This window comes from Tetrapisispora phaffii, chromosome 8 (assembly GCF_000236905.1).
Source record: "Tetrapisispora phaffii CBS 4417 chromosome 8, complete genome".
Lineage (NCBI taxonomy): Eukaryota > Fungi > Ascomycota > Saccharomycetes > Saccharomycetales > Saccharomycetaceae > Tetrapisispora > Tetrapisispora phaffii.
The window spans coordinates 607,802-632,489 of record NC_016527.1 but is presented as its reverse complement, the minus strand read 5'-3'; the positions used below and the strand labels follow the sequence as shown (position 1 = coordinate 632,489).

General features: G+C 32.5%; 10 protein-coding genes across 10 annotated transcripts; 4 read left to right on the top strand and 6 right to left on the bottom strand.

Moving 5' to 3' along the window:
• Positions 1-169: 169 nt before the first annotated feature.
• Positions 170-1,444, bottom strand: FUN26 (nucleoside transmembrane transporter FUN26; the record flags this gene model as incomplete). The annotated part of the gene is made up of 1 exon (XM_003686858.1): positions 170-1,444. One exon carries the CDS (start codon positions 1,442-1,444, stop codon positions 170-172), a length of 1,275 nt encoding a protein of 424 aa, XP_003686906.1.
• Positions 1,445-1,936: 492 nt separating this feature from the next.
• On the bottom strand, positions 1,937-4,555 carry CCR4 (CCR4-NOT core exoribonuclease subunit CCR4; the record flags this gene model as incomplete). The annotated part of the gene is made up of 1 exon (XM_003686857.1): positions 1,937-4,555. One exon carries the CDS (start codon positions 4,553-4,555, stop codon positions 1,937-1,939), a length of 2,619 nt encoding a protein of 872 aa, XP_003686905.1.
• A 917-nt stretch (positions 4,556-5,472) lies between these two features.
• Positions 5,473-6,594, bottom strand: ATS1 (Ats1p; the record flags this gene model as incomplete). Its single annotated transcript, XM_003686856.1, has 1 exon — positions 5,473-6,594. One exon carries the CDS (start codon positions 6,592-6,594, stop codon positions 5,473-5,475), a length of 1,122 nt encoding a protein of 373 aa, XP_003686904.1.
• A 475-nt stretch (positions 6,595-7,069) lies between these two features.
• FUN30 (DNA-dependent ATPase FUN30) lies at positions 7,070-10,213 on the top strand (the record flags this gene model as incomplete). Its single annotated transcript, XM_003686855.1, has 1 exon — positions 7,070-10,213. One exon carries the CDS (start codon positions 7,070-7,072, stop codon positions 10,211-10,213), a length of 3,144 nt encoding a protein of 1,047 aa, XP_003686903.1.
• Positions 10,214-10,720: 507 nt separating this feature from the next.
• On the top strand, positions 10,721-12,172 carry GSH2 (glutathione synthase; the record flags this gene model as incomplete). The annotated part of the gene is made up of 1 exon (XM_003686854.1): positions 10,721-12,172. The coding sequence occupies one exon, from the start codon at positions 10,721-10,723 to the stop codon at positions 12,170-12,172; it is 1,452 nt and encodes a 483-aa protein (XP_003686902.1).
• A 189-nt stretch (positions 12,173-12,361) lies between these two features.
• LDS1 (Lds1p) lies at positions 12,362-13,339 on the bottom strand (the record flags this gene model as incomplete). Its single annotated transcript, XM_003686853.1, has 1 exon — positions 12,362-13,339. One exon carries the CDS (start codon positions 13,337-13,339, stop codon positions 12,362-12,364), a length of 978 nt encoding a protein of 325 aa, XP_003686901.1.
• A 999-nt stretch (positions 13,340-14,338) lies between these two features.
• PSK1 (serine/threonine protein kinase PSK1) lies at positions 14,339-18,442 on the top strand (the record flags this gene model as incomplete). The annotated part of the gene is made up of 1 exon (XM_003686852.1): positions 14,339-18,442. The coding sequence occupies one exon, from the start codon at positions 14,339-14,341 to the stop codon at positions 18,440-18,442; it is 4,104 nt and encodes a 1,367-aa protein (XP_003686900.1).
• Positions 18,443-19,357: 915 nt separating this feature from the next.
• On the top strand, positions 19,358-21,187 carry TPD3 (protein phosphatase 2A structural subunit TPD3; the record flags this gene model as incomplete). Its single annotated transcript, XM_003686851.1, has 1 exon — positions 19,358-21,187. The coding sequence occupies one exon, from the start codon at positions 19,358-19,360 to the stop codon at positions 21,185-21,187; it is 1,830 nt and encodes a 609-aa protein (XP_003686899.1).
• A 203-nt stretch (positions 21,188-21,390) lies between these two features.
• Positions 21,391-22,758, bottom strand: TPHA0H02610 (bifunctional N-glycosylase/AP lyase NTG1; the record flags this gene model as incomplete). The annotated part of the gene is made up of 1 exon (XM_003686850.1): positions 21,391-22,758. One exon carries the CDS (start codon positions 22,756-22,758, stop codon positions 21,391-21,393), a length of 1,368 nt encoding a protein of 455 aa, XP_003686898.1.
• Positions 22,759-23,151: 393 nt separating this feature from the next.
• NOP12 (rRNA-processing protein NOP12) lies at positions 23,152-24,528 on the bottom strand (the record flags this gene model as incomplete). The annotated part of the gene is made up of 1 exon (XM_003686849.1): positions 23,152-24,528. The coding sequence occupies one exon, from the start codon at positions 24,526-24,528 to the stop codon at positions 23,152-23,154; it is 1,377 nt and encodes a 458-aa protein (XP_003686897.1).
• Positions 24,529-24,688: the final 160 nt, after the last annotated feature.

Below are 24,688 nucleotides of genomic sequence, written 5' to 3'. Positions count from 1 at the left end.
ATTCATAAAACTAACGACAGTAAATAAAATATTAATTAGTGAATGTACAGTTGGACTGTTCTTAGGTACCATTGGAAGTGTGAGGGATTGGATTACAGTGGGAGGGTCTGTCTTGTGCTCAAAGTAACATATTGGTGTTAATTGTAAAAACTGCAAAAAAAATATAATGTTAATCAGATGACGTTTTTAGTTGATTGATTATGTAGACAAAGACAAAACTTAGGATACTTCCAGTCGTCAATCCAGTGGCAACAAACGTATTCGCAAAGCCTCCAGCAGCTTGTTTTGCTGCACTATTTTCAAGGTTCTGTGGGATTTTGATAAAACACATAGAAATTATGTGGCCATTGGTAAGACCAAACATAAATTGTAATGACAGATATAATAAATCTGTTATTATTTTGAAATTGTCGGCAGGTAAGATGAACGGTAGGAACATTGGGATTAGTCCTATTCTTAGTAATGAATATATAAGGGTTTTGTAAGGTGTGAATGACGATTTTGAAAAGTACGGCAATTCTGCAATGAATCTACCACATAAATCCCCAATATTCCAAATTGAAAAAGCTAATGGGATAAACTGATTATCGGATAATGGTAAACCTTGAGCACTTGTGTTTGAAGCAAATACAGCAAATACCATAGTGATTGTAAAAGTAGTGAATATTGATAGAACTAAATATTTTAATTTTTCATATAACACTGAGAATGGGATTTGATATTTTTCAAGTACTTCATTCTCAATTTCTCTTAATTCTTGGTATTCACCATTCGGTTGTGGATCAGTAGCATAATTTAAAGAATCTTCCAACTTATTTGATTTAAACAACCATATGCAAATCCACGATATTATTACTGTTGTGAATAAATAGAAATTTATATTGGATGAACTTTTTGACTCTGGGTCTTTAAACAAACTAATCAGAAATAAAACAAGTGAAGGTAATACACCTGCAATTGCTTGTCCCAACATAACAGCCTGAGTCATATCTGAACCACGATGATTAGCAATAGCTAAAATACCATTTTGAGTTAATGCAGTTCCGGTTGAAGATATCATCACTAACATTAACAGAGCAAAGAAATTAAGGCCTAGGGGAAAGTTAGAATGAATAATGGCAATTAAAATTATCAAAATGAATACCACAATTTCCCAAACTAATCCGTTAACCACACGTTTTGCATATCCAAACTGTCTCTCAGTAAGCCATATATTGAATAATAAGGAGGTCACTGTGGAGACCGTCATCATTGAACTGGTAAATATCTTAGCCCAAATAGTTGTGTCATGGAATATATCGTGTTTATAATAGTCCGATGCACTTAAAATAGTATTCCATGGCCATAATAAACCTATACCCACAAAGATGAAAGTAAGATAAACCGGATTTTGTATTCTCTTATGAAAAGGTAGAATCGCTAGATTGATTTCATAATCATTCATAACTTTAATGTCAATTTTTCAACACTCAGATAAGTTCAATTTTTACTGTCTGATTCTATCAGAGAATGATAGTTGATCATAGTATTGGAACTTAGCTTTCTTATATAATTTAATTCTAATCTTATCAATATCATTCATTATTTTTGACATTTCTAGGACATCATTTCTTTATTTCATTTTTATAAGCGTATGTAATTCAGTGATGAAAACTGTGAAATTTAATATATTATTCATTACATGATGAGATTCTAAAGTTTAACTAAAATTATAAAGAATGATTTAATTTTGTAATGTTTTTTTATTATAATATATGATTCTTGTTTTGTTATTTAACATGATGTAAGTGGTATAGTACAAAAAGTGCTTATTGTTTATAAAAATGGATGCTTGCGTTACAACTGAGTTTCTTTAATGAAATATTGACTCCTAAAATATGGATAAAAAATAGATATGATAAAATCATTAATCATTTCTACTGAAAATGCAGTGAAATTATACTTTTCTACTAGCAGCTCCACCTTTAGTGAATTCATATCTAGCTAATAGAGGTATGTGATCACTTGGGAATTTATCGTTAGGGAAGCCAATGAATTTGGAAACATATTCTTCATCTATAGGTCCTAAAACACCACGAACTCTCAAAGCTTGTGTAGAATACCAGATATAATCGATAACACTTGTGAAAGATGGGGTGAAATTAGTAAATGGTAATTCACCAATACAATCGTAAGTGGATCGTAGAGATAAACTGTGTGAGAAGTTTTTTTGTGACATGAAACCGTAAAATCTATCTTGAATGTCTTCATGAACTTTAACATGACCAGTGCTTAATAGTTCATAGACTGCAGATTGTAGATGAGAATTCAAATCACCACAGATAATTACTGGACATTTTCTTATTTCTTGTTTTGAACTAGCATTATTGTAATCTTTTAGTAAAGACTCCAAATGATCTAATAAAACACCAACTTGGAATGTCTTCACATCGTTAAATTGAGGATCCCAATGTAAATGAGTTGTCACAACCCACACGCTTTCGCCACTATTGATATGTTCCAATTTCACAAATAATGCAACGTTATCTTTATTCATAGCTCTATTCAAATAATCTTCAGTACGCTGGAATTTTTTATGTTTCATCCAAACACCACTAAAGTCTACAGATTCCTGATGCTGTAACTTGAACTCACTTTCTTTATAAAAGATACAACAACCATCGACCTTCTTAGAATCTTTGCTTTGCATGGTCTTTGCTCTCGTCTTTGCGTGGAAAATACCTAAGTACCCTCTTTTCTGTAAAAGTGGTAACCAGAAATCTTCATATGTCTGTGCTTCAACTTCTTGTAGACAAATGACATCACTTTGGATTCCTAAAATTTGATTTTTTAATTGTTCACGTCTAGTGTCCCAACTTAATACCCAGGAAGGAGTATAACGATACATCTTTGGTGTAGCATAGTGTTGACATAAAGTATTGTATGATAAAACTGTGAAACTCTTCTTTAACATTTCAGTACTGATGTGGCTATCGGATAAAGCCATGGTGTCGAATTCCTCTTGTGGTTCTTCATCGGCATTAATTGTAATGAATTTTCTATCTTTCTTTAGTGGAATTTCTGGTCTGTTATCTCTTAAATAAAAGACTAAACCTGTAACGGACTTTTCTGCCAAAATTTTTAAAAGTTTTCTATCTAATGGATTCCCTTCACAACCTAAGAATTGTAAATTGAACAAATTTCCAAACTCCCAAGGTAAGTCAGTGATCATATTATTGAACAGGTACAAGTACTTTAATTGATAACAAAAACCTAGCTCTTTTGGTAACACAGTGAGTTTGTTATGGGACAAGTCTAATACACGTAAGTTGTTCAACTTCTTTATTTCTTTTGGTAATGTTGTTAAATTATTACCATTTAGATATAATCTTGTCAAAAATTCGTATTTGAAAACATTCTTGGTGACACAATATAATTGTAAATTCGATAAATCGATTGCATGCCATAATTGATCATTATATTTTGAAGAATTCTCATTTATATTGGAACTTGAAGTGGAATTCATTGATCGTTTTTGTTGTTGCTCGGCCTCATCATCTTCATCAATGTTATATTGTGATAATTTCTTGTGCTGTAGTAGTACAGCTGCGTGGGTATTTGGAGTACCTGCTACTTGGTTCAATTCTCTAGTTGGTGTAGTTGGTGTTGAAATTGTACTGTTTCCACCTCCAATGTTGTTTGTATTGGGTAGTTTGGTGTTATCTAAAGAGCCATCACTAGCTGTGTGACTTGAATCGGATGCCATATCCATCAGTAGTTTTTTAGTACGGTCTACTAACGAAATAGCCGCTTCGTTCATTTGTGGATTATTTACATTTAAATTTTGATCCTGCATCGGGTTCAACAATTGATCCTGAGGCATATTCAATTGCGAATGAAGTTTTGATTGTTGGCCTTGTTTCTGTTGCTGTTGCTGTTGCTGTTGCTGTTGCTGTTGCTGTTGCTGTTGCTGTTGCTGTTGCTGTTGCTGTTGCTGTTGCTGTTGCTGTTGCTGCTGGTTGACCAAATATTTCTTCATAGCATTTTGTCTAGCATAAACATTTGGTTGGCCCAAAGTTTGCATTGAGGTAGAAACCAGTTGCAATTGTAACTTCCATATAGGATTGTTTAATAACGATGGATCTTCAAGATGAGGATGAAACAACGGATTGTTAATATTACCATCTGGGACGACATTGTTCATATTCATGTTCATATTCATATTCATGTTCATATTCATGTTCATGTTCATATTCATGTTCATATTCATGTTCATTCCATTACCCATATTCATTCTCATATTTATATTATTTGGTAAATTATTGACGTTTGTGTTTGCATTAGCATTATTGTTGTGCATATTTAAATTCACATTCAAAATATCATTGGCATTCAACTGTTGCGGATTTGGATTCCCAGCATTATGTAATTGAGATAATAAATGTAATGTATTTTCATTATTCATCATTCCTGGAGGAGTATGCAATTGTTGTTGATGGTTCAAAGGCGTGCCAGGTTTTTGACCGGTCGGGTCGACTATATTACCAGGACCTCCTAACAACGTTGGATTATTCATTTAAGCGCTTTATGAATTCTTGTATATGTGTATATTGTTTCTATTAGTTGTTCTTCTAGTGATAAAACGCAAACATATACCTATCCTTGTATATATCGTTTCTGTTAATTTGTTTTTTTTGCCTGTTATTTTTTCTATCTCTTTCTTAAAGTGTTAGCAATAGACAGATATATAAGAGTTACCCAACAAACAAAATGTTATGAATGATAAAATGACTATAAAGGATGCGTCTCGTGGATAGTTCAATGGAAACCTAGATCTGTAAGCCTATAGAAATCCCTTAATATGTTACTCTTAACGAATAAAATTTTTTTACTCTAGCCTTGCTGAAGTTCCTTTTGCTCCACTAGAACAAACGAGTACCAACGAGCTAATATAGATCATATATATAATCTATTGGCTATTCAAAATATACATAATTTACAATTTACAATTATAATATAGTTAGTTAATGGCTATTATCTGCAAAGTTTCCCTCTTTTACCACTGTAAACAATAGAAAGTGAAACTATTTCAAGAGAAACTCAGAGTAGAAACCCCCCCACAAGAGAATAAAATTTTCAAGTTAAGCGAAAACCTCGGAATCACTTGTAACGAACGCCATCAGGGCAGGGTGAAAAAAAAAAAGGCAGTAGACTGGGACGGAGCGGGAGATTGCCGTGGGTCTGCTGCCGTCGAAAATGATGTTGCTCAAATGGAGAAAAAGAACCCGGAAAAGAGAGAAGGAAATAAGATGACACAAAAACAAAGTTTGTCTCCAAAAAAGATAGCCAGTAATATAAAATGACGGCGGTTAAATTATATACTTATTTATATATCTATAGGTATTTGTATATCTTGACATAAGGACAGAATACAATCAATCGCAGATGGTCTAGGATGTTGGCGCACATTGTACAAATGGCTGTTGCAAGTGTTTATGGTGAAATTGGCGGTGGGGTTTGTTTGCTGGTATAGATGACAATCCAGGAAGTTGCGTAGCCGCCTTGCAGCAGGACTTGGTGAGTGTTTTTATTATCTAGATGTAGGATCGTATTTGGTGGGCTTATGGTGTTCGAATAGTCATTGATGCTGTTTGCATTAGGCGGTGTGGTGATAGGGTGTGGTGACAGGTTTTCGAGGCGTGTCGGTGAGTTGAGAGGTCCACAGTTACCGTGTTCTCCCCAACCCCAGCAACTGATGGTGCTGGGGTTGTTTAAGGACATGATGCCATGCTCACTTCCGGTGGAAAAGTTCTTAATGTTCGGGATTTGTTTGTTGAGCAATTGTCCGTACCTATTATTCCCGAATGAATGGATTTTGTCCTCTAATTGGATATGGATAGACGTCCACATGCAAGCGACGTGGCTTAGTTGTTTGGAGACCCAATCTGAGATCGTAAATCCGGCTGGTAAATTTCCTCGGGCTTCGATTACCTCATTGTGATCATTGATTAGAAGTATAAAATCTTTTCCCATGCTTACATAGTCAATCGTAGTATTTTGACTTTCATATATGAGTGTGGGAGATGCCACCTTCCTATTTTTAGGTTTGAATAGCTGTTCTTTTGTGTTGCTGCCCCATCCAAATATTTGGCAATGTTTAGTAGTTTTATTTGTCATTACAAGGATGCAGTTCTGTAAAGATGAAAATAGTTTCCCTTGATATCCGTCAGGGATTTTGAACACTGATTGTAGAGAATCTGATTGTGTGACATCAGCTCCTAAACCCAGCTCTCCTTTTCCACCAGTCCCGCAAGAGAGTACTTGGTTATTAAAGTCGATTACTACAGTGAACTCCCATCCACAGGCTACGTCAATGATGGATCTCGTTGGAAACAACACTTTCCACCCCAAATTAGTCGAAACATCATCTCCTAGTTGACCAGCACTGGTTTCTCCACAACCAAGTATTTCATTCTCACACAGAATAATTGTGTGATTTCCCCCACATGCTATTTTTTTAATTGACTTTTGTGTCTCTAAAGTTAAACTTGGCACTATCAAATCTTCTTGATGAGGAAGGCCTAAGTTGACCGGAACCGTTTTGATCCTAAACATATAACTCTTGGCATTTTAATAATTATGGAATTCTAAGTGTCAAATATGATATCTACTCTGTATACGGATATCGTGCATTTAGCTAACAATTGCCGAGCATGTTATAGAATGGACCCATTCTAAATATTATCGTACCCTTTTTTTATATGAATCGATTTCTAATTTCATGTTAAATTTCATGGACTTTTATTGATCTTTTTTAAGCTCTACTACTTAAGAGAAGACCAACTGAAATGTTGCTACGCGCGTTTCTTTTTCGTGTCTAAAATTTTAATGTCAGTCGCGTAAAATTATTTGCTGGTCCTGCAAAGAATTTTGATTTCACTCTGAGATGACCTGAAAGTAATGTAAAACTGTTTATTGCATTTAAAGTAAGTTTAAAACAAGCTAACCTCATATGAAATAAGAGTAATTTTGACACCCTAAACGTAATAATCATTTATGAAAAGAACTTAAAAATAAGATACTTTTAAACATGAATGACGATATCCAAGTACCAGAATCATCTTCTCCATCAAGGTACAACATCCCATCGTCATCACCATTGAAGAAAGAATCCGATTTCAAAATGGATAACGCTAATTCTTTGAGAGAAAAGTTTTCTTTCAAAGGTGGAAATTCACAAAATGTAGTATCTCCTTCAAAAGACGGGGATGACTTTAGAGCAAATCTGACAATTCTATCAGAGGAATTTTCCGATTTTTCAGCAACTTTAATTCAGGCTGTATTCAAATCAAATTCATTCAATTTAGCTCTATCTAGGGAAAGGTTGAATAAAATTAGAAGCCAAAGAACTTCCTGGTCTGCTAGTTCTCCTAAAAAGGTCAATAGACTATCAACTACAGCAGAGGACTCTTCAAAGATTACTTTGGTTAAACAGAAAGCTTCAATTTTCGATCGTTATTCGAATGTATTAAACAAGAAGCATGTCAACGAATCAGAGTTAACTGATCTTTTATCTGAGAATGAATCATCAGAAAACTCAGATCCTCCAGTGGCAAAGAAAAAGAGAAGATTAGTTAAATATGCTGATATGCAAAGTACAAAAGTACAAAAAACTAACACTCATCTTGATCAAGCTAAGGAAAAGATAATGAAAAAAAAATCTGTTAAACAACTAATGGAAGATGAGGAAGAACATGATGTCATTGATGATGGCTTGACAGATTTAGATTCAGAAAATGATAATTATGAAGAGCAAGTAACTGAAGAAAATATTGATGCTCAAATACTGAAATTCATTAATACAGCAGAAGCAAATGACATTGCCGATTTAGCTGATATACCTATTGAAAAAGCCAAATTGATTATTGAAAGCAGAACTTTCAAATCCATTGCACAATTTTCAGCCATGGAATTTATTACAGAGAAAGAAAAAGAGAAATTAGAATCTCAGAAAGAAAACAAAAGGAAATCTCGTAAACCTAAACTACCTGAAGGTGAAAAACTTGTTGATAAATTATTCCAATCTATAAAAGGTTATAATGCGATTGATTCTCTTATTAAACAATGTTCATCGTATGGTACTTTGATAGCTTCTCAAATTAAAAAATGGGGTGTTGATCTGGAAAAACCTTCAGAAAATGGTGAATTGGATATCACTTCTTTAGATACTGATGACCAAAATAAAGCGGTTGTTGAAGAATTTGATGATTCAGAAGTTTCAGGTACTCCAACCCCAACTCCAACTCCAAGTTCTTCTACCGCAAATTTATTGGCTAAGAAGACAGCAAGAAGAATTAAACGTTTAGACAGTGAAGACGAGGAAGAGGATTTTGATATAGGTGTAGAGGAAGCTGATGACGATGAAGGTGCAGATGATGATGAAGATTTTGCAATTGATTCCAAAACAAGAGTTACTCGTACAAGTAACAAAATAAAGGCCAGAAAATTAATTAAATTTTTTATGGGTAAACCAAAATTATTGGCTGAAGATATTACTTTAAAAGATTATCAGCAGGCAGGCATTAATTGGCTAAACTTAATGTATCATAACAAAATGTCATGTATCCTTGCTGATGATATGGGTCTTGGTAAAACTTGTCAAGTTATCAGTTTCATGGCATATTTGAAACAAATAAACGAGCCAGGACCTCACCTAGTAGTGGTTCCATCATCAACCTTAGAGAATTGGCTCAGAGAATTCCAAAAATTTTGTCCTGAACTTAAGATTGAACCTTATTATGGTACTCAGGCAGAAAGAGCGGACCTACGTGATATATTAGAAGAAAATGTAGGGCAGTATGATGTTATAGTTAGTACCTATAATCTTGCAGCAGGTAACAAACAAGATGTATCATTTTTAAGAAACTGTAACTTCAATGCAATTGTATATGATGAAGGGCATATGTTAAAAAATTCATCGTCAGAAAGATTTAATAAACTGATGAGAATAGACTGTAATTTTAGATTATTATTAACAGGTACTCCATTACAAAATAATCTAAAAGAATTGATGTCGTTATTGGAATTCATTATGCCATCTATTTTTGAATCTAAAAAGGAATCACTGGCCTCTATCTTTAAACAAAGAGCAAAGACCACCACAGCTAGTAAAGATTACAATCCATTGTTGGCACAGGAAGCAATTAATAGAGCAAAGACAATGATGAGACCCTTTATTTTGAGAAGACGTAAAGACCAAGTCTTGAAACATTTACCAGCAAAGCATAAACATATTGTTTATTGTGATATGGCAAGTTCCCAACGTGAGATTTATGATAAAGAAATACAAATGGTAAAGGATCATAAAAAGCTTATCAGAGATGGAATGTTGCCAACGGATGCTAAAGCAAGGAAAGCAATTAAAGATTCAAGTTCAAAAAATTTAATAATGTCTTTGAGAAAGGCTTCTATCCATCCTTTATTATTCAGACATATCTATGACGATGCAACGATTTCTAAAATGAGTAAAGCAATCTTAAGAGAACCTGAATATGCTGAAAATGGTAATATTGAATATATTAAAGAAGATATGAGTTATATGACCGATTATGAACTTCACCGTTTATGTACTAACTTTCCAAAAAGTTTGTCACAATATCAATTGAAAAATGATGAATGGATGAATTCAGGTAAAGTTGAAAAATTATGCGAACTACTAAAGACAATTATTATAGATAAGAAAGAAAAGGTTTTAATTTTTTCATTGTTTACCCAGGTACTAGATATTTTAGAGAATGTATTATCAACCTTAAAATACAAATTTCTAAGATTAGATGGTTCGACGCAAGTTAACGATCGTCAGTCATTAATTGACAAGTTCTATGAAGATGACACTATTCCAGTGTTTATATTATCAACCAAAGCTGGTGGGTTTGGTATCAATTTAGTGTGCGCTAACAATGTAATTATATTCGACCAAAGTTTCAATCCACATGACGATAGACAAGCCTCTGATAGAGCTCATAGAGTTGGTCAAACTAAGGAAGTGCAGATTACAACCTTAATTACTCAAAAATCCATTGAAGAAAAAATATTGCAGCTAGCAAATAACAAATTAGATTTAGATAGTCATATTAGTGAAGACGATAAAAAATCAGAAGATGCATTAGAATCTAAAGTAAATGACATGCTGGAAGATATTATCTTTGAAGAGAGCACAGAAGAAGGAAAATAACCAGCATCTATCACTTCTTTCTGTAACACGATTTCTATCGTATAATTTCTGAAACAAATAAACACAGACCAAATTAAAAGCATTTCTTTATAGAAAATTAATAAATACATTTGTATATATAATATAATATTACACTACGTTAGAGAGTACTTTAAGTTGCTCTATGTTCCACAGGTCATGCTTCAATGCAAATAATGAAGCCACTGTTTTGAAATCCCTCGACAAGGTCCAATTTAAAGGTTTTTACTTGATGTCAAATTCAGCGACTTCTTTTCTTTGAAGCGAGATATGGTACAAAATATTACTAATAACTGATGGTGAAACTAAAAAAGGTTAATAACCGATTACAAGGAAAGCAGTTTGATATGTTTATCTGCATCTAAAGTTAATCAATTGAGTCTTAAATGACACTTAAATATTATATTATAAGACTCAGTTCAAACAGGACTTTAATTACTTATTCAATTTAACTTTTAAGTTAAATCAATTGAAGAACGATCTAAGAAAATGTCAGGAAAATATCCTTCTTTTCCAAAATTAACTGATGAGGAATTGGTTAACCATGTTATTCCAGAAATGCATCAGTGGTCTTTAGCAAATGGACTAGTCATGTACCCACCAAATTTTAAAGAAGAAGGGGCATCAACTGCTCCCACTACTGTATTTCCAACGCCTTTACCAAGGGAAAGTTTTGAACATGCAGTCAATGTTCAAAAATCATACAACGAATTATATGCTAAGATAGCTCAAGATAAAAGTAATTGGTTACGTGAGGAATCTAAAAAGCTATCTAAATTTGATGTTGAATTTACAGGGAGGTTGTGGAAAACCTATCTGAAAGCTGAGGGGAAAGGAATTAAGCAAAAGCTAAGATTAGGTGTCTTTAGATCTGATTATTTAATTGATAAAGAACGCAATGCAATTAAACAAGTTGAATTCAACACTGTTTCTGTATCATTTGGTGGATTGTCTTATAAGGTCAGTCAATTGCATGAATATCTAAATGATTCGGGTAAATATTCCTTAAATAATGGATTAAAGTTCTATGATAATATCCCAATTTCTGATTCATCACAAAAGTTAACTGAAGGGTTGGCTACAGCAATTAAGCATTATGACTCTCTAAAGGAAAACCCAATTGTTGTCTTTATTGTTCAGAAAAAGGAAAGAAATGCATTTGATCAAAGACTATTAGAATATAATTTACTAACGAATTATGGCATTAAATCAAGAAGATTAATATTAGATGAAGTTAAAAATTCTACCTATATGGATTTAGAGAGTAATAGATTGTTTGTGAAAGCTACCGGTGAAGAAATTGGTGTTATATACTTTAGATCATGTTATTCACCATCTGATTTTGCTAGTGAGGATGACTGGGATACTAGATTATATCTTGAAAACAGTTATGCCATTAAAGCACCTGATTTATTGACTCAATTGTCAGGAACTAAGAAAATTCAACAACTTTTAACTGATAAAGATATTTTAAAAGACTACATCGAAGACAAGGACTCTCTTGAAGATTTGCACTCTACATTTGTTAAAATTTATCCTTTAGATGACTCTAATTTGGGGAAACAAGGACAAAAACTTGCATTTGAATCTCCAAACAACTATGTTTTAAAGCCACAAAGGGAAGGAGGTGGTAATAATATCTACAAAGAAGATATCCCAGTTTTTTTACAAAAATTAGATAAAAATGATTGGAATGCTTATATTTTGATGGAATTGATTCAACCTGAGCCAACTACTCAAAATGTTTTAGTTCGTGGAGGTGAATATTTTAGAGAAAGCATTATTAGTGAATTAGGTATATTTGGATGTGTGTTGTTCAATGATGATGATATATTATATAATGAGTATAGTGGTTGGTTATTAAGATCCAAATTTAACTCTTCTAATGAAGGTGGTGTTGCCGCTGGGTTTGGTTGCGTTGATAGTGTTGTTTTATACTAAGTTTTGTAAATATTAATATATATTTATATGTGCACTCATTTAAGAAATAAAGGAAATATATTATTAATTTATTTGAATTTTAAATCAATATCTAATAGTGGGGATAATTTTTAAATTGAAATGGAAAAAGCTAAGTAATTAATGATAACTGTTGGTAAATAATGCTAGTATGTTTATAAATTTTATTGATTATTCGAATTTTGAAATTTCATCAATTCCCCACATTGTAACGGCGATTGTGTTTGAAGTTAAAAAAAATCCAGATAAAATTGGAATATTTTCTAATAATCCTGCAAATAAACCAATAATTGTATATCTTCCTAAATGTAAATAGAAGTTTTGATTTCTCTCTACGTTACTTATCCCTCTTAACCTAAAGAATTTCGAAACATAAATTCTTGTAATAACAGGTGCTATTAAAAAATGGAAAAGGAATGGACCAATAATTGGTGCAAAGCTAATGGCAAAGAGCATATTGAATACCAATAAACCCAAAACATATTTTACTAACTTTTTTGGTAAATAATATACCCAAAAATATTTTGTTCTTGGTGATATATAGTATTTTATTGGTTTGGGTTTATTTTTAATAAGCTCCTGCAAGTCATTTTGATTAATATATTTTTTCACAACAAAATTTTGGAAATGGCTTAATCTCATGAACATCATTGTTAATTGATTTGTTTGCAAAACGGTATGAATTAATGAAATGATTAAACCTAGTGGACCTAAGAATAACAGTAAACTTGTATATACTGGTGTGATAGTGGCAAAATATGCCATAGACACCAGTAAATACATTAAAAAATATATGATAAAAGTTAATAGAGTTGGCACCATATAAACTTTAAAATTATTAAATAATTCTTTAATCCCATTAATTGGTAATATAAATGATCTTGATTCAAAAAAGTCTTTGAAAAAATTAATGAATATGACTGGAACTTGATTTTTGAATTTAATGAATTTAGAGTTATAGATCCCTTTATTGGTAGCGGTTGTTTGATTCAATTGTTTCGTAGTTTTAGAATCGTTCGAGTTATCTAATTTAAAATATTTTAAATGAATATCTTGTGACGCTGGTAAACGTTCATAGACCTGATTTCTATCGAACTTGTAAACCATACCACCAATGGCAGAAAGAATGCATGATCCACCCAAACTCATTTTCCTTGTGTGTTTTTTATCTGACTAACGAAAGAGATAGTATTCAATTAGATGTCAATAGTACTTGTATTTCTGGGAGTACTCAATGCCAAGACAAATACCGTTTATTCTTTTCTTGTGAGTAAAAGTCTAAACAGTAGAAGTACTATAAGAGAGTTACATTCCTTTATTTGGAAAGAAGACCTTAGTTTATATATTCAGGCCCTGTGAGAGTTGTAAACTCTATGGTCTGATGTACGATTGTTGTATTTTATTCTTAGTGATATTTATGTCACTAAGAATAAAATTATGTTTGATTTTGTGTCACACACCCTCCCCCTACCCAGTAACATTTTCCTGTCACGGGAACAATACCCGTCACGTGCAACCACGTGATAAAATAGCAACTAAAGTATTCACGTGTACAGCACGTGACGGTTTTCTGCTTCAGGCATCGATTGCAGCTTTTCTCGCCGGGTAACCCCGTTCCGTTCTTCCCAATTTTCCAGTTTCTGTTTTGCTCCCTTCCACTCCGAGATTAGTCCATTTGTGTAATTGATTGATGGTCATCTCCTAATTTTTCAAGGAATAATGAGCTTTGTGCGTGCGTTTCTTATGGAATATGGGGTATTTCCCACAAGCATCATTCTTCGGTTCTGCAACTTAAATTTTTGACTTTGCAATTTAACAAACTACCTGAAAATATAATATATAGCAACAACATATAGAGATGAAACTAAATTGTATGAACTACGCTTATGTAGATATATATCTATGTATATGTACCAATATATACACGCTAGTGATATATTGTCTTGACACTCATTACAACGGGATATCAAAAAACACTGATCTCGATCTATTGAAGGTAATCTAAACTATATTAATTCCTAGTGTGCCTGAAGACTTCGGTATACCAGTTTTAATACGTTTTTAGTACCACATCATTACTTTATTCTAGTTGCTTCTTTGGATACAGCTTTATATTTGCTTTAGATTGGTTTTATTTTGTTCTATCAAATGCCTTACATAGGTGGTTCTGATACTTCGAGGAATTCTTTTCAGACTCTGAGAGAAAAACATTCTATTCTAAATGAGGGAAACCCTACTAATCAAGCTCAGTCACAATTTAATGTTTCAGAGAAACAAGTTATAGAAGATCTCAGTCCTCCTAATGCAGCAAATTTACAAGAACGTTCGAATTCACTCCATTCTCTAAACTCCTGCTCGACGGACATCGATATGCAGGAGCTGATGAATCTCCCTAATGAATCTACCCATGTGTATTCATATAATCCCTTATCGCCAAATTCATTAGCTGTCAGGCTGAAAATTTTGAAAAGATCGTTGGAAATTTTAATAGGTAACCCTGATATGTTGAAGGATCCCTCTGGAAGTAATTCCGCAAATGGTGACGATGCAGAGACAAATCATTCAAGACATTTAAGCCAATTCATTAAACATGATAAAGATTTCTTAAGTCATCTTGAAAGCTACAATTCATCGCAACACAATAGAGATAATAATACCAGTTATGACAGCGCAGATGGAGTGTACGCTAAAAATAATAGAAGAGATAGTTTACAATTAAATAAGCACACAACACATTCAGCAACATTGCAAGCATTTGTTACGAAAAGTGCAACTGCTACGATCATGAATACTCCAACCGTATCAGACACTAACATTGCATCCATGCCAAGAGCAACATCTTTAATGCATTTACCTAGTGGACACAGTAGTTCACTTAATGGCGCCTATGGAAAAATAAAAACATCAAATAGTCATTCGATTAATAAAATGACAATGCATAAACTTTCAAACATTTCGGAACATGAAACTAGTTATAATAATAATAATAGTGGAGATGAAAGTGCTGAAAGTGAAATAAACTCTGAATCTGACGAAGATAATTTGAACTTCACTGCAATTTCTATCTCTACAAAACACAGAAAGGGAGTGGAATCAAAAAAAGAAAACATATTTTATAATAATTCAACGGCGAGTCAATCTGCAGAGATTGTAACATCGCGTATATCCGATTTGGTTCAATTATTAGACTTATTGAATGAAACCTTGGAAAACAATTTGTCTGCTAAAGCATCAGCTTTACATAACATGTCCTTGTTGAATATCAATAAATTAAACATTGGCGATGTCAAAAATTCAGGCTCCACTACAGTCACAAAGACGTTATTGGATAGTTTAGCCGAGCCATTTTTTGAATTATTGGCGGATGAACGGTCAATCGATGATGAGGCTGAATTGAAAACAGAAATGAATGAATTTTTGGGAAATAAAAATAATGGAAATGCGATTCCCAGCGAAGATAACGAATCGTTTACTGAATTCAGACCACAACAAGATTATGGCCGTTTATTGCATACATTCACCTCGATTAAAAACTCTGCACCTCATGCGATTTTCACATGTTCTGAACAATATCCGTGGCAGTTTAGGGCAGCTAACGATTTATCATGTTTATCATTTGGTATATCTAGGAATGCCATCAAAGCATTATCTTTATTGGATTTGATTCATCCGGATAATAGAGATTTCGTTTGCAATAAAATATTAGGAACTGAAGGGAGAGATATCGTTTTCACAGGTGAAATTGTAGCTATTGTTCAACCGGGTGGTAGTCAAAAGTCAGGATCCGGAAAAAATAACTTAATATGGGCATCAATTTGGGCGAAAAGAAAAAACAATTTATTAGTCTGTGTTTTTGAGAAGGTTCCATGTGATTACATGGACTTAAAACTTAACTTGAATGATTTTTCGATAGAAGATATCGTTAGCAATGATGCTTTATTCAAACAAAAACAAAGCCCTGGTGATGACTTAAAATTGAGTAGCCTTTCAATGGAAAAAGAATTATCTTTAGCTTTGTTACCTTCACATACAAATACTGATAATGACTTTGAAAATCATGATTTTTCTTCTAATAAAGAAAATGAGAACATTGATATTGCTCCAATTCCAACGAAGAAAAAGTCTGTGAAATTTGCCAATGAAATGCACGATGTATCTGATATTAGTCTTTCTCTTTCGAAACTAATCAAAGATGTTATGCAGGGAAAAATATTTGAAAAGGAAGATAAACTATATTCTGTTCAAGAAAGGGTCGCAAATCATATAAATAGAAGAAGATACTTCACAATTAACCATTTGTCATATAACATCCCATGTGCTGTTTCGGCAATCATGTTAGAGAAAGAATTAAAGTTAAAAGTTCATAGTTTGCCATATGAAGCTGGTCTCTTCATCATCGATACACATACTTTGCAACTCATAACTTTTAACAGATCTATAGCCAAAAACATGTTTGGTTTACATTTTAGTGAATTAGCTGGAGAGCATATTGACACAATTATTCCATTATTTTCGAAGATTATCTCATACGTAGCCCAGAAGTACTCAGCTTTGGATATTACCAATTGCAGGAATAAAGGTTTAGTACTAACCGAGCATTTCTTTAGAAAAATCCAAGCTGAAATGGATGGTGATCGGGATGCATTTTACACATCGGTTGGTATAGATGGTCTTCACAGAGATGGATGTTCGATAAAGATAGATTTTCAACTTCGTGTTGTCGATCCATCTGTTGCATTTGTTTGGATAACCCATTCAAGAGATGTTGTATTCGAAGACTATAATTCTAATCCTTCGCAACTACAAATGTTAAACGAAAGCGAATTGGCTTTCATAAGCAGTAACAGTAGTTCGGCATCTTCTTCGAAAAAATCAACCCTTAAAATAAACATTAAAGATCTGTCTGCGCTTTCTAAGTTATCTCTTGATAATAAGCATATGTCAGGAGAAACTATTACGTCACAAGGAACTGCTCCCAATTCTAACAGTTCTCAATCACATTCTTCCCTCAATTTACACGTTCCACGCACGCCGGAATCGGTACGTTCTTCCTCAAATGTATTATCACCGAAAACGTCTAATAATAAGAAACACACAGACTCAAAAGGAGATGTTGAAACTAATGACAATGAAAATATTTTTAATGATAGCGAATTAAGAAATAAACTGGAACTTGCAAATGTCTACGTAAAAGATAAATCTCAATTTATCAACTCAGGTAGATTTACTGTTGATGAAGGTCTAATTAAAAGCATGGCAACCTCACCCATCAGTTCTAAATCAGCTTCATCTCTGCAATTGTCTGCTCGTGTACCTTCCAAAGAAATCAGTAGCGGTGGATCCTTCCCCGATCTTAATTCTAATATCAGTTCTTTAAAGAATTCACCATCTGAATTGAAGACTACATTTTTACATGTTCCAGAGAATCAAATTGGTTCTCAAAAACGTACGAAAAAGTTTTCAGATTTTGTTATTTTACAGAAGATGGGCGAAGGTGCATATGGCAAAGTTAACTTATGCCTTCATAAAAAGAAACGGTATATTGTTGTTATCAAAATGATATTCAAAGAAAGAATTTTGGTAGATACCTGGGTTAGAGATAGACAGTTGGGTACAATTCCTTCAGAAATCCAAATAATGACAACATTGAATAAAAGTCCTCATGAAAATATCATGCAACTTCTAGATTTTTTTGAAGATGATGATTATTATTACATTGAAACTCCCTTGCATGGTGAAACTGGGTGTATTGATTTGTTTGATTTAATTGAATTCAAATCAAACATGACCGAATCGGAGGCAAGATTGATTTTCATTCAAGTTGTGCTTGGTATAAAGCACTTGCATGACTCTAATATAGTTCATAGAGATGTTAAGGACGAAAATGTTATTGTTGATGCCAAAGGTTTTGTTAAGCTAATTGATTTTGGTTCAGCAGCCTATGTCAACAGTGGTCCATTTGATGTTTTTGTTGGTACCATAGATTATGCTGCTCCAGAAGTGCTAAGTGGTGAACCGTATCTTGGTAAACCACAAGATATTTGGGCGATTGGTATTTTATTATATACTATAATGTTTAAAGAGAATCCCTTCTATAACATTGATGAGATTCTTGAAGCTGAACTAAAAATTAATAACACAAGCGATGCAAGTCAAGATTGTATTGATTTAATTAAAAGGATATTAACCAAGAATCCAAATAAGCGTCCAACCATTGATGAGATTGTTAATGATAAATGGTTGAAACTATAATAAGAATTAGAGGGATTGATATGAAGCATTTTTAAGGGTCCCATATATTCACGCTAGATGCATCCCAAATAATAAACATTTTATACATTCTATAAAACTCAAAGAGTTATTATAATAAATAAAAATCCCTAAATATAAATGATCACTCATTCCTACATGAATATTGGAAGTTTTATTATAAACTTTACTTGATAAGAATAGTTTATAGATTTGTTAATAAAAAAACAGTATTTGTTTTTACTTCTAGTTTCCCAAAGTGCTGAATGGTTATAAATGAACCCACAGATACGAAAACAACCTAACCCAAACGTAAAATAAAAAAAAACACCAACAGAAAGTTCCTCAATAACCACTTTCATTAATGACATGTATACACCCACATATATTTTAGATGTGCCAGATAATGCAAAGTCTGACAGTACAATTAACGACACCTTTGATGTAAATTAATACATTTACTGCAATAGGAGTCACATGATTCAATTGGATTCTCGGGTTCATCAGTCTTTTAAAATAAATTTATAGTAAACTTAATCCGACGAGAAAACACAACAACAAAATAGAATTCAAAAAAATTTAAATAGTTAAATTATATATTTATTTAAATGAAAGAAGGACCCCAAGATAACCTTTTCAGTATAGTCAGTTGAATTTTATACATAGTGCTATATTCATAATTGATAGCGTCAAGAGTACAGGTTTCCAAGTACAATTAATAATATTGTAGAGAAGAAATAGTCGTCGTGATATATTGTTATATACTGTTACTAAGATAATTTTATTTTTAAAGGTGACAAGAATCTTTTTAATTTTTATTATTTTGTTTGAAGATAATAATTATCATAGATTTTAACATTAGCCTTAAATATAACAGTGGGAATTTGTTATTGTATATTGCTATTAATTTAGAAAACAATGGGTTCTGAGATTTCACCAGAAGATGATATTTATCCACTTGCACTCTTAATGGATGAATTGAAACATGTCGATGTTATCAATAGAGTTGAAGCAATGCAGAGGATTGACACTGTAGCCGAAGCTTTAGGTCCCGAAAGATGTAGAGATGAATTAATTCCATTTTTGTTAGAAGTTGCACAGGATGATGAAGATGAAGTTTTTGCCATCTTAGCTGACCAATTAGGGAAATTCACACAATATGTTGGAGGTCCTGAACATTTGACTATTCTTATTCAACCTTTAGAGGTATTAGCTTCTGCTGAAGATACTGTTGTAAGAGAGAAGGCTGTTATGTCATTGAACAATATTGCTCAGGAGCTATCCGAAGAGCAACTATTTAATGCTTTTATTCCATTGATACAAAATTTAAGTACTGCTGATTGGTTTTCAGCCAAAGTATCGGCATGTGGTCTTTTTAAATCCGTTTTAGTCAGAATAAAGGACGATTCTATAAGATCGAATATGCTGTCGATGTATTTGCAATTAATAGAAGATGAAACACCAATGGTTAGAAGGTCTGCAAGCAAAAATTTACCAAGTATAATAGATTTGTTTGCTCAAAATCAATCCTTGCCAACACCTGAAGATTGGAAATCCATTTCTACAATGTTTCAAAAGATTATGGATGATGACCAAGATTCCGTTAAATTTTTAGCAGTTGATTGTTTAATTTCGATTTTAAAATATTTTAACAAAAATAAGGATTATTCTAATGCAAATGATCTATTAGAATCTACTAAAAAGTTAATAACTGATGAATCTTGGAGAGTTCGTTACATGATTGCCGATAAATTTGAAGAAGTTGCTAGTCAATTCTCAAATGATGAAGCATATATAAATTCTTTAGTTGAACCTTTTATTGGTCTATGCGAAGATAATGAGGCTGATATAAGGAAAGCAATTGCTAAACAATTACCTGGTTTCGTGAGTTTATTAAACAATCCAACAGTTGTATTGGAAAAGATATTTCCAATTATTAGAAGCTTAAGCATGGATGATAACGAAGCTACTAGAGCCTCTTTAGCATTAACTATTACAAATATTGCAGATGTTTTGGACCGACAACAGACCACTGATAATTTAATTCCAGTATTGTTAGATATGCTAAAGGATGAGTTCCCAGAGGTGCGTCTTAATATAATTGGTAATTTAAAAGCAGTATATGATGTCGTAGGTGTTCAACTATTATCAGAATCATTACTACCTGCCATTACAGAATTAGCAAACGATATGAATTGGAGGGTTAGACTTGCGATAATTAAATACATACCGATTTTAGCAGAACAATTAGGCGAAGAATTTTTCGATAAACAATTACGTGAATTATGCCTCTCTTGGTTATGGGATACCGTATATTCGATCAGAAATGCTGCTATTAATAATATAAAACGTTTAACAGAAATATTTGGGGATAAATGGTGTCAAGAAGAAATTATTTCTAAATTATTAAAATTTGATACACAATTATTAGAAAACTTTGTATATAGATTTACTTTGCTATCTGCTTTAACTACACTAATTCCTGTTGTGTCTCAAAAAATTACTGCAGAGGATATTTTACCGTTTATCAATCATTTAGCAAATGATTCAGTACCAAATATTAGATTTAATATTGCAAAGTCATATGCTGCAGTAGCGGAATCATTTAGCAAAGATCTAAACACTTACCAAGATACTATTAAGAACACAATAATTCCTGCACTAAAGAACTTAAATGAAGATGAGGATATTGATGTGAAGTATTTTGCGTCGCAAAGTTTAGAGAAATCTCAAAGCATATTACAATAATCCAATCCATTCATTAAACTCATGGTTAATTTTTCAGTAATATATACTTTATTTTACGAAGCATAACTTTATTAATGTCATATAATTTTTAATTCTAGTTATTTAAATTTTAATCTATAATTGATAACTGAAAAGACACCCAACTATGCATACATATATAAATACGATTTGCACCAATTGGTCATAAATTATTTAGGGAAAAATTAGTTTTCTATTTTGACTTTAATAGTTTCTTTCTTCAAAATAGGTTCCTCAATTTTATAAGTTTCAGATTCACTCTTAAGTTGAAATACATCGTTTTTCTCTACAATGGAGGTAGCATACTCTGTCTTCAAAATATTTTCCAAGCCATCTTCGTTTTTGATAATATTTTCTTTGATATTTATATTATTAACATAATTCAACCATTCTGAACAATCACCTCTACTTTTTGTGAATTCTAAGCTCCAATCTTCTAGCCCTGTTATTTGAGTATCTTCTTCATTTTTGCTGATCTTAGAATTAATCATTTTGTTACTATTCAATCTGAATCTCTTAAAACTTGGTTCTGATATTACTTGTCCAAATCCCACTAAAACGGAATTTATCTCATACCAAAGCTCATGAGGTAACCATTTTTCCAGTGCTTTTCTTGTATGTTCTGGAGTTGTACACTTTTTAGGATCTACCCATTTGAATAATTTAGCAAATCTATGTACATGAACATCCACACAAATACCATCAATTTTGCCCCATGCTTTTTGCATTACTAAATATCCCATTTTAGGTCCCACACCAGGTAGAGCTAATAAATCTTTTATATTAGAAGGTATATCAGAATTATACTTTTCTTTAAGTAATTTAGCAGTTTCTTTTATAAACTTAGTTTTTCTATTATGGAACCCAACAGAATAAATCATATCATCCAAAGTTTTATTATCTATTTCCAATAATGAATCCAAATTCAAACCCTCCTCCGATTTCAACTCGTCTATGCAATATTCCATAATGTTATGTATTGCTTGTGCTGTGACTTCATCTTTAGTCTGAGCAGATAACATGACACCAAGTAAAGTTTGTAATCTATAATTTTTAGGAATGATTTGAGACTTTTTAATACCAACTTTAACACCGACAGTCAGTGGCAATGTGGCACATCCCATTGTATCGACTGGAGTTCTAATCATAGATCTGATTAGCCGGATCTTCGAATACGTTGAAATAAAATTATCAGGCAGCAGATGCTTTGGAGTATTCTTAAAAATAGAAAGATCTAAGGGTTGCCTCCATTGATGAGGTTTTTCTCCAGTTTTGTCATCTAAATACTTGAAATATTCCCCATTCTTCAAAGTTTTAACCCACTCAATATCGACTTTATCCTCATATGGAACCTCTATTTTGTCATTATCTAGTGTAACTATCAACCCATCTTCTTCTTTTTTAAAGTATTTCGATTTAATTTTAGGTTCATCCTTGATCGGTGAAACTAGATCATAATCACTTCTCAAACGTTTGCGTGTGTTCCTCATTACGATTGATTTATTAATGAAAGTGTAAATTGACTTGTTATATTTGTCTAATAATATTCTCATTAAAAGTTAAGAGTAGATCCCAAATAGTTGACTATTTTTCATTTACCTAAAAATTAATATTGAAATATCTGAACGTTTTTTATATTTGTTTAATTTTCAAGTTCCTAATGAATGACTTTACTAATGCTAATAATAATCAAGATTTTTCAAATACGAAGACTGAAAACCTACTTATAAGGTAGTAGGATTGCAATGATACCAGGTTCTAAAGTAATACACCCCATGCCATCATTGTTTTAAAATTCAATTTATAAGTATTTTAAGTTTTCTATTTGTAATATAGGTCTAATATAATTAATGTTACTAATACTATGTATATATGTAATTAAATTGCGGCTATTAAGAGCGCTGGAAAGAGGGAAACTACTGAAAGTTGGCGATAATGCTTTGTTTTTAATTCTCTATTTTCTTACTTGCTTTAGGGTGGGCATCTTCTTCAGATTGTGCCTTTTTAAATGCTTGAGAACGTTTCGTGACTCTACCTGAAACGGACCTTTGTTTCTTTCTTCTTAAAGATACACCTTGACCTTTAGTGGCTCTGGCACCTTCAATAGTTAATTCTGTACCTACAGTGGCTCTATCAGCTTTACCTAAAATTTTCTTTGCTCTGCCGAACTTAGTCTTTTGATTTTCATTTAATTTTTTAGTAATTTTACCATTAATGGCACTAGCTGCAACCTTATGCATGTTTTTACATCTTGTGATACGTAATTTTCTTGCCTTCTTATCTGGTTTATTTTTATTTATCATTGGCTTGCCATCTAGTAATAATGCTTTGTTGACACTTTGGAAATCTTTAAATTGAACATATGCAAAACCTTTACCCACATTTGTCTTGGAGTCTCTAACGACACGTACGTATTCAATTTCACCTGCCTTAGCAAAATGTCTCCACAAAGTTTCTTCAGCTTCTTCGAAATCTAGATTTCCTACAAATAGAGATCTTTTATTATCATGTGCAGTTGGGTGGGAAACGGAATCAACTCTTAAATGGTGATCGTGAAATATGTAACCGTTTAAATTCTTGGTGATGGTTTTTATAACTTTCTTGTTCTTATAGATGATATATGCGTTGACAGAATCTCTGGTTTTATGTAATTTTTGTTTAACATAAGCAATTTTCCTTGGCAGCATTTCTTCGAATGAGATAGATCTGAATCTTATACTTTCAATTTCAAATTTGTTGACTTTTTTCTCATCTGTCTTTTCTTCTTCTTCTTTAGCCTCTTCATCCTTCTTTGGATTTGTACTAAATAATTTCTTGAATTCCTTATAAATATTTTTATTACCAATGACAGTATTTGGAACATTACCAATGAAAATAGTTTTTCTAGCTTTTTCTAATTCCTCTTCTTTCAAATCAAGGATCTTAGCAGCAGCAGCAGTTTTCTCCTTAGGAGCATCATCTTCCTTATCTGACAAATCTGATTTATTTCTCTTATCTTCAGTATCGTCTTCTTTGATCAGTTTTGCATAATACTTAGATTCCAAATCATCATCGTCTTCACTGTTAGCAACTTTCTTTTGCTTCTTCTTTAGTGGTTCAGCCTTACTTTCATCCTCTTTATTTTCTTCTTCCTCATCTTCCTCATCTTTGGTTTTGTCAGATTTATTAGATTTAGTTCTCTTGTTAGATGGTAACACAGTTCTAGCCTTTAACTTAGGTAGAGTTTCATCAATTGGACCAGTTGAACTACTGAATAGTTTATCAACACTTGATTCAACCCTGGCTGAATCAACAGCACCAAATAATTTATTAATAGATGACATTATATATTGACCTTACCGTATCCCACCAAATGCGCAATCAAAATTGAGTGATATTTCCAACCATATATAAACACAAGTAAGTCTATATACTTATATGCCCAATCTAGTTTCAAGATATATCATCTCCTTTACTAAAGTATCCTAGTGCCAATAAATATTT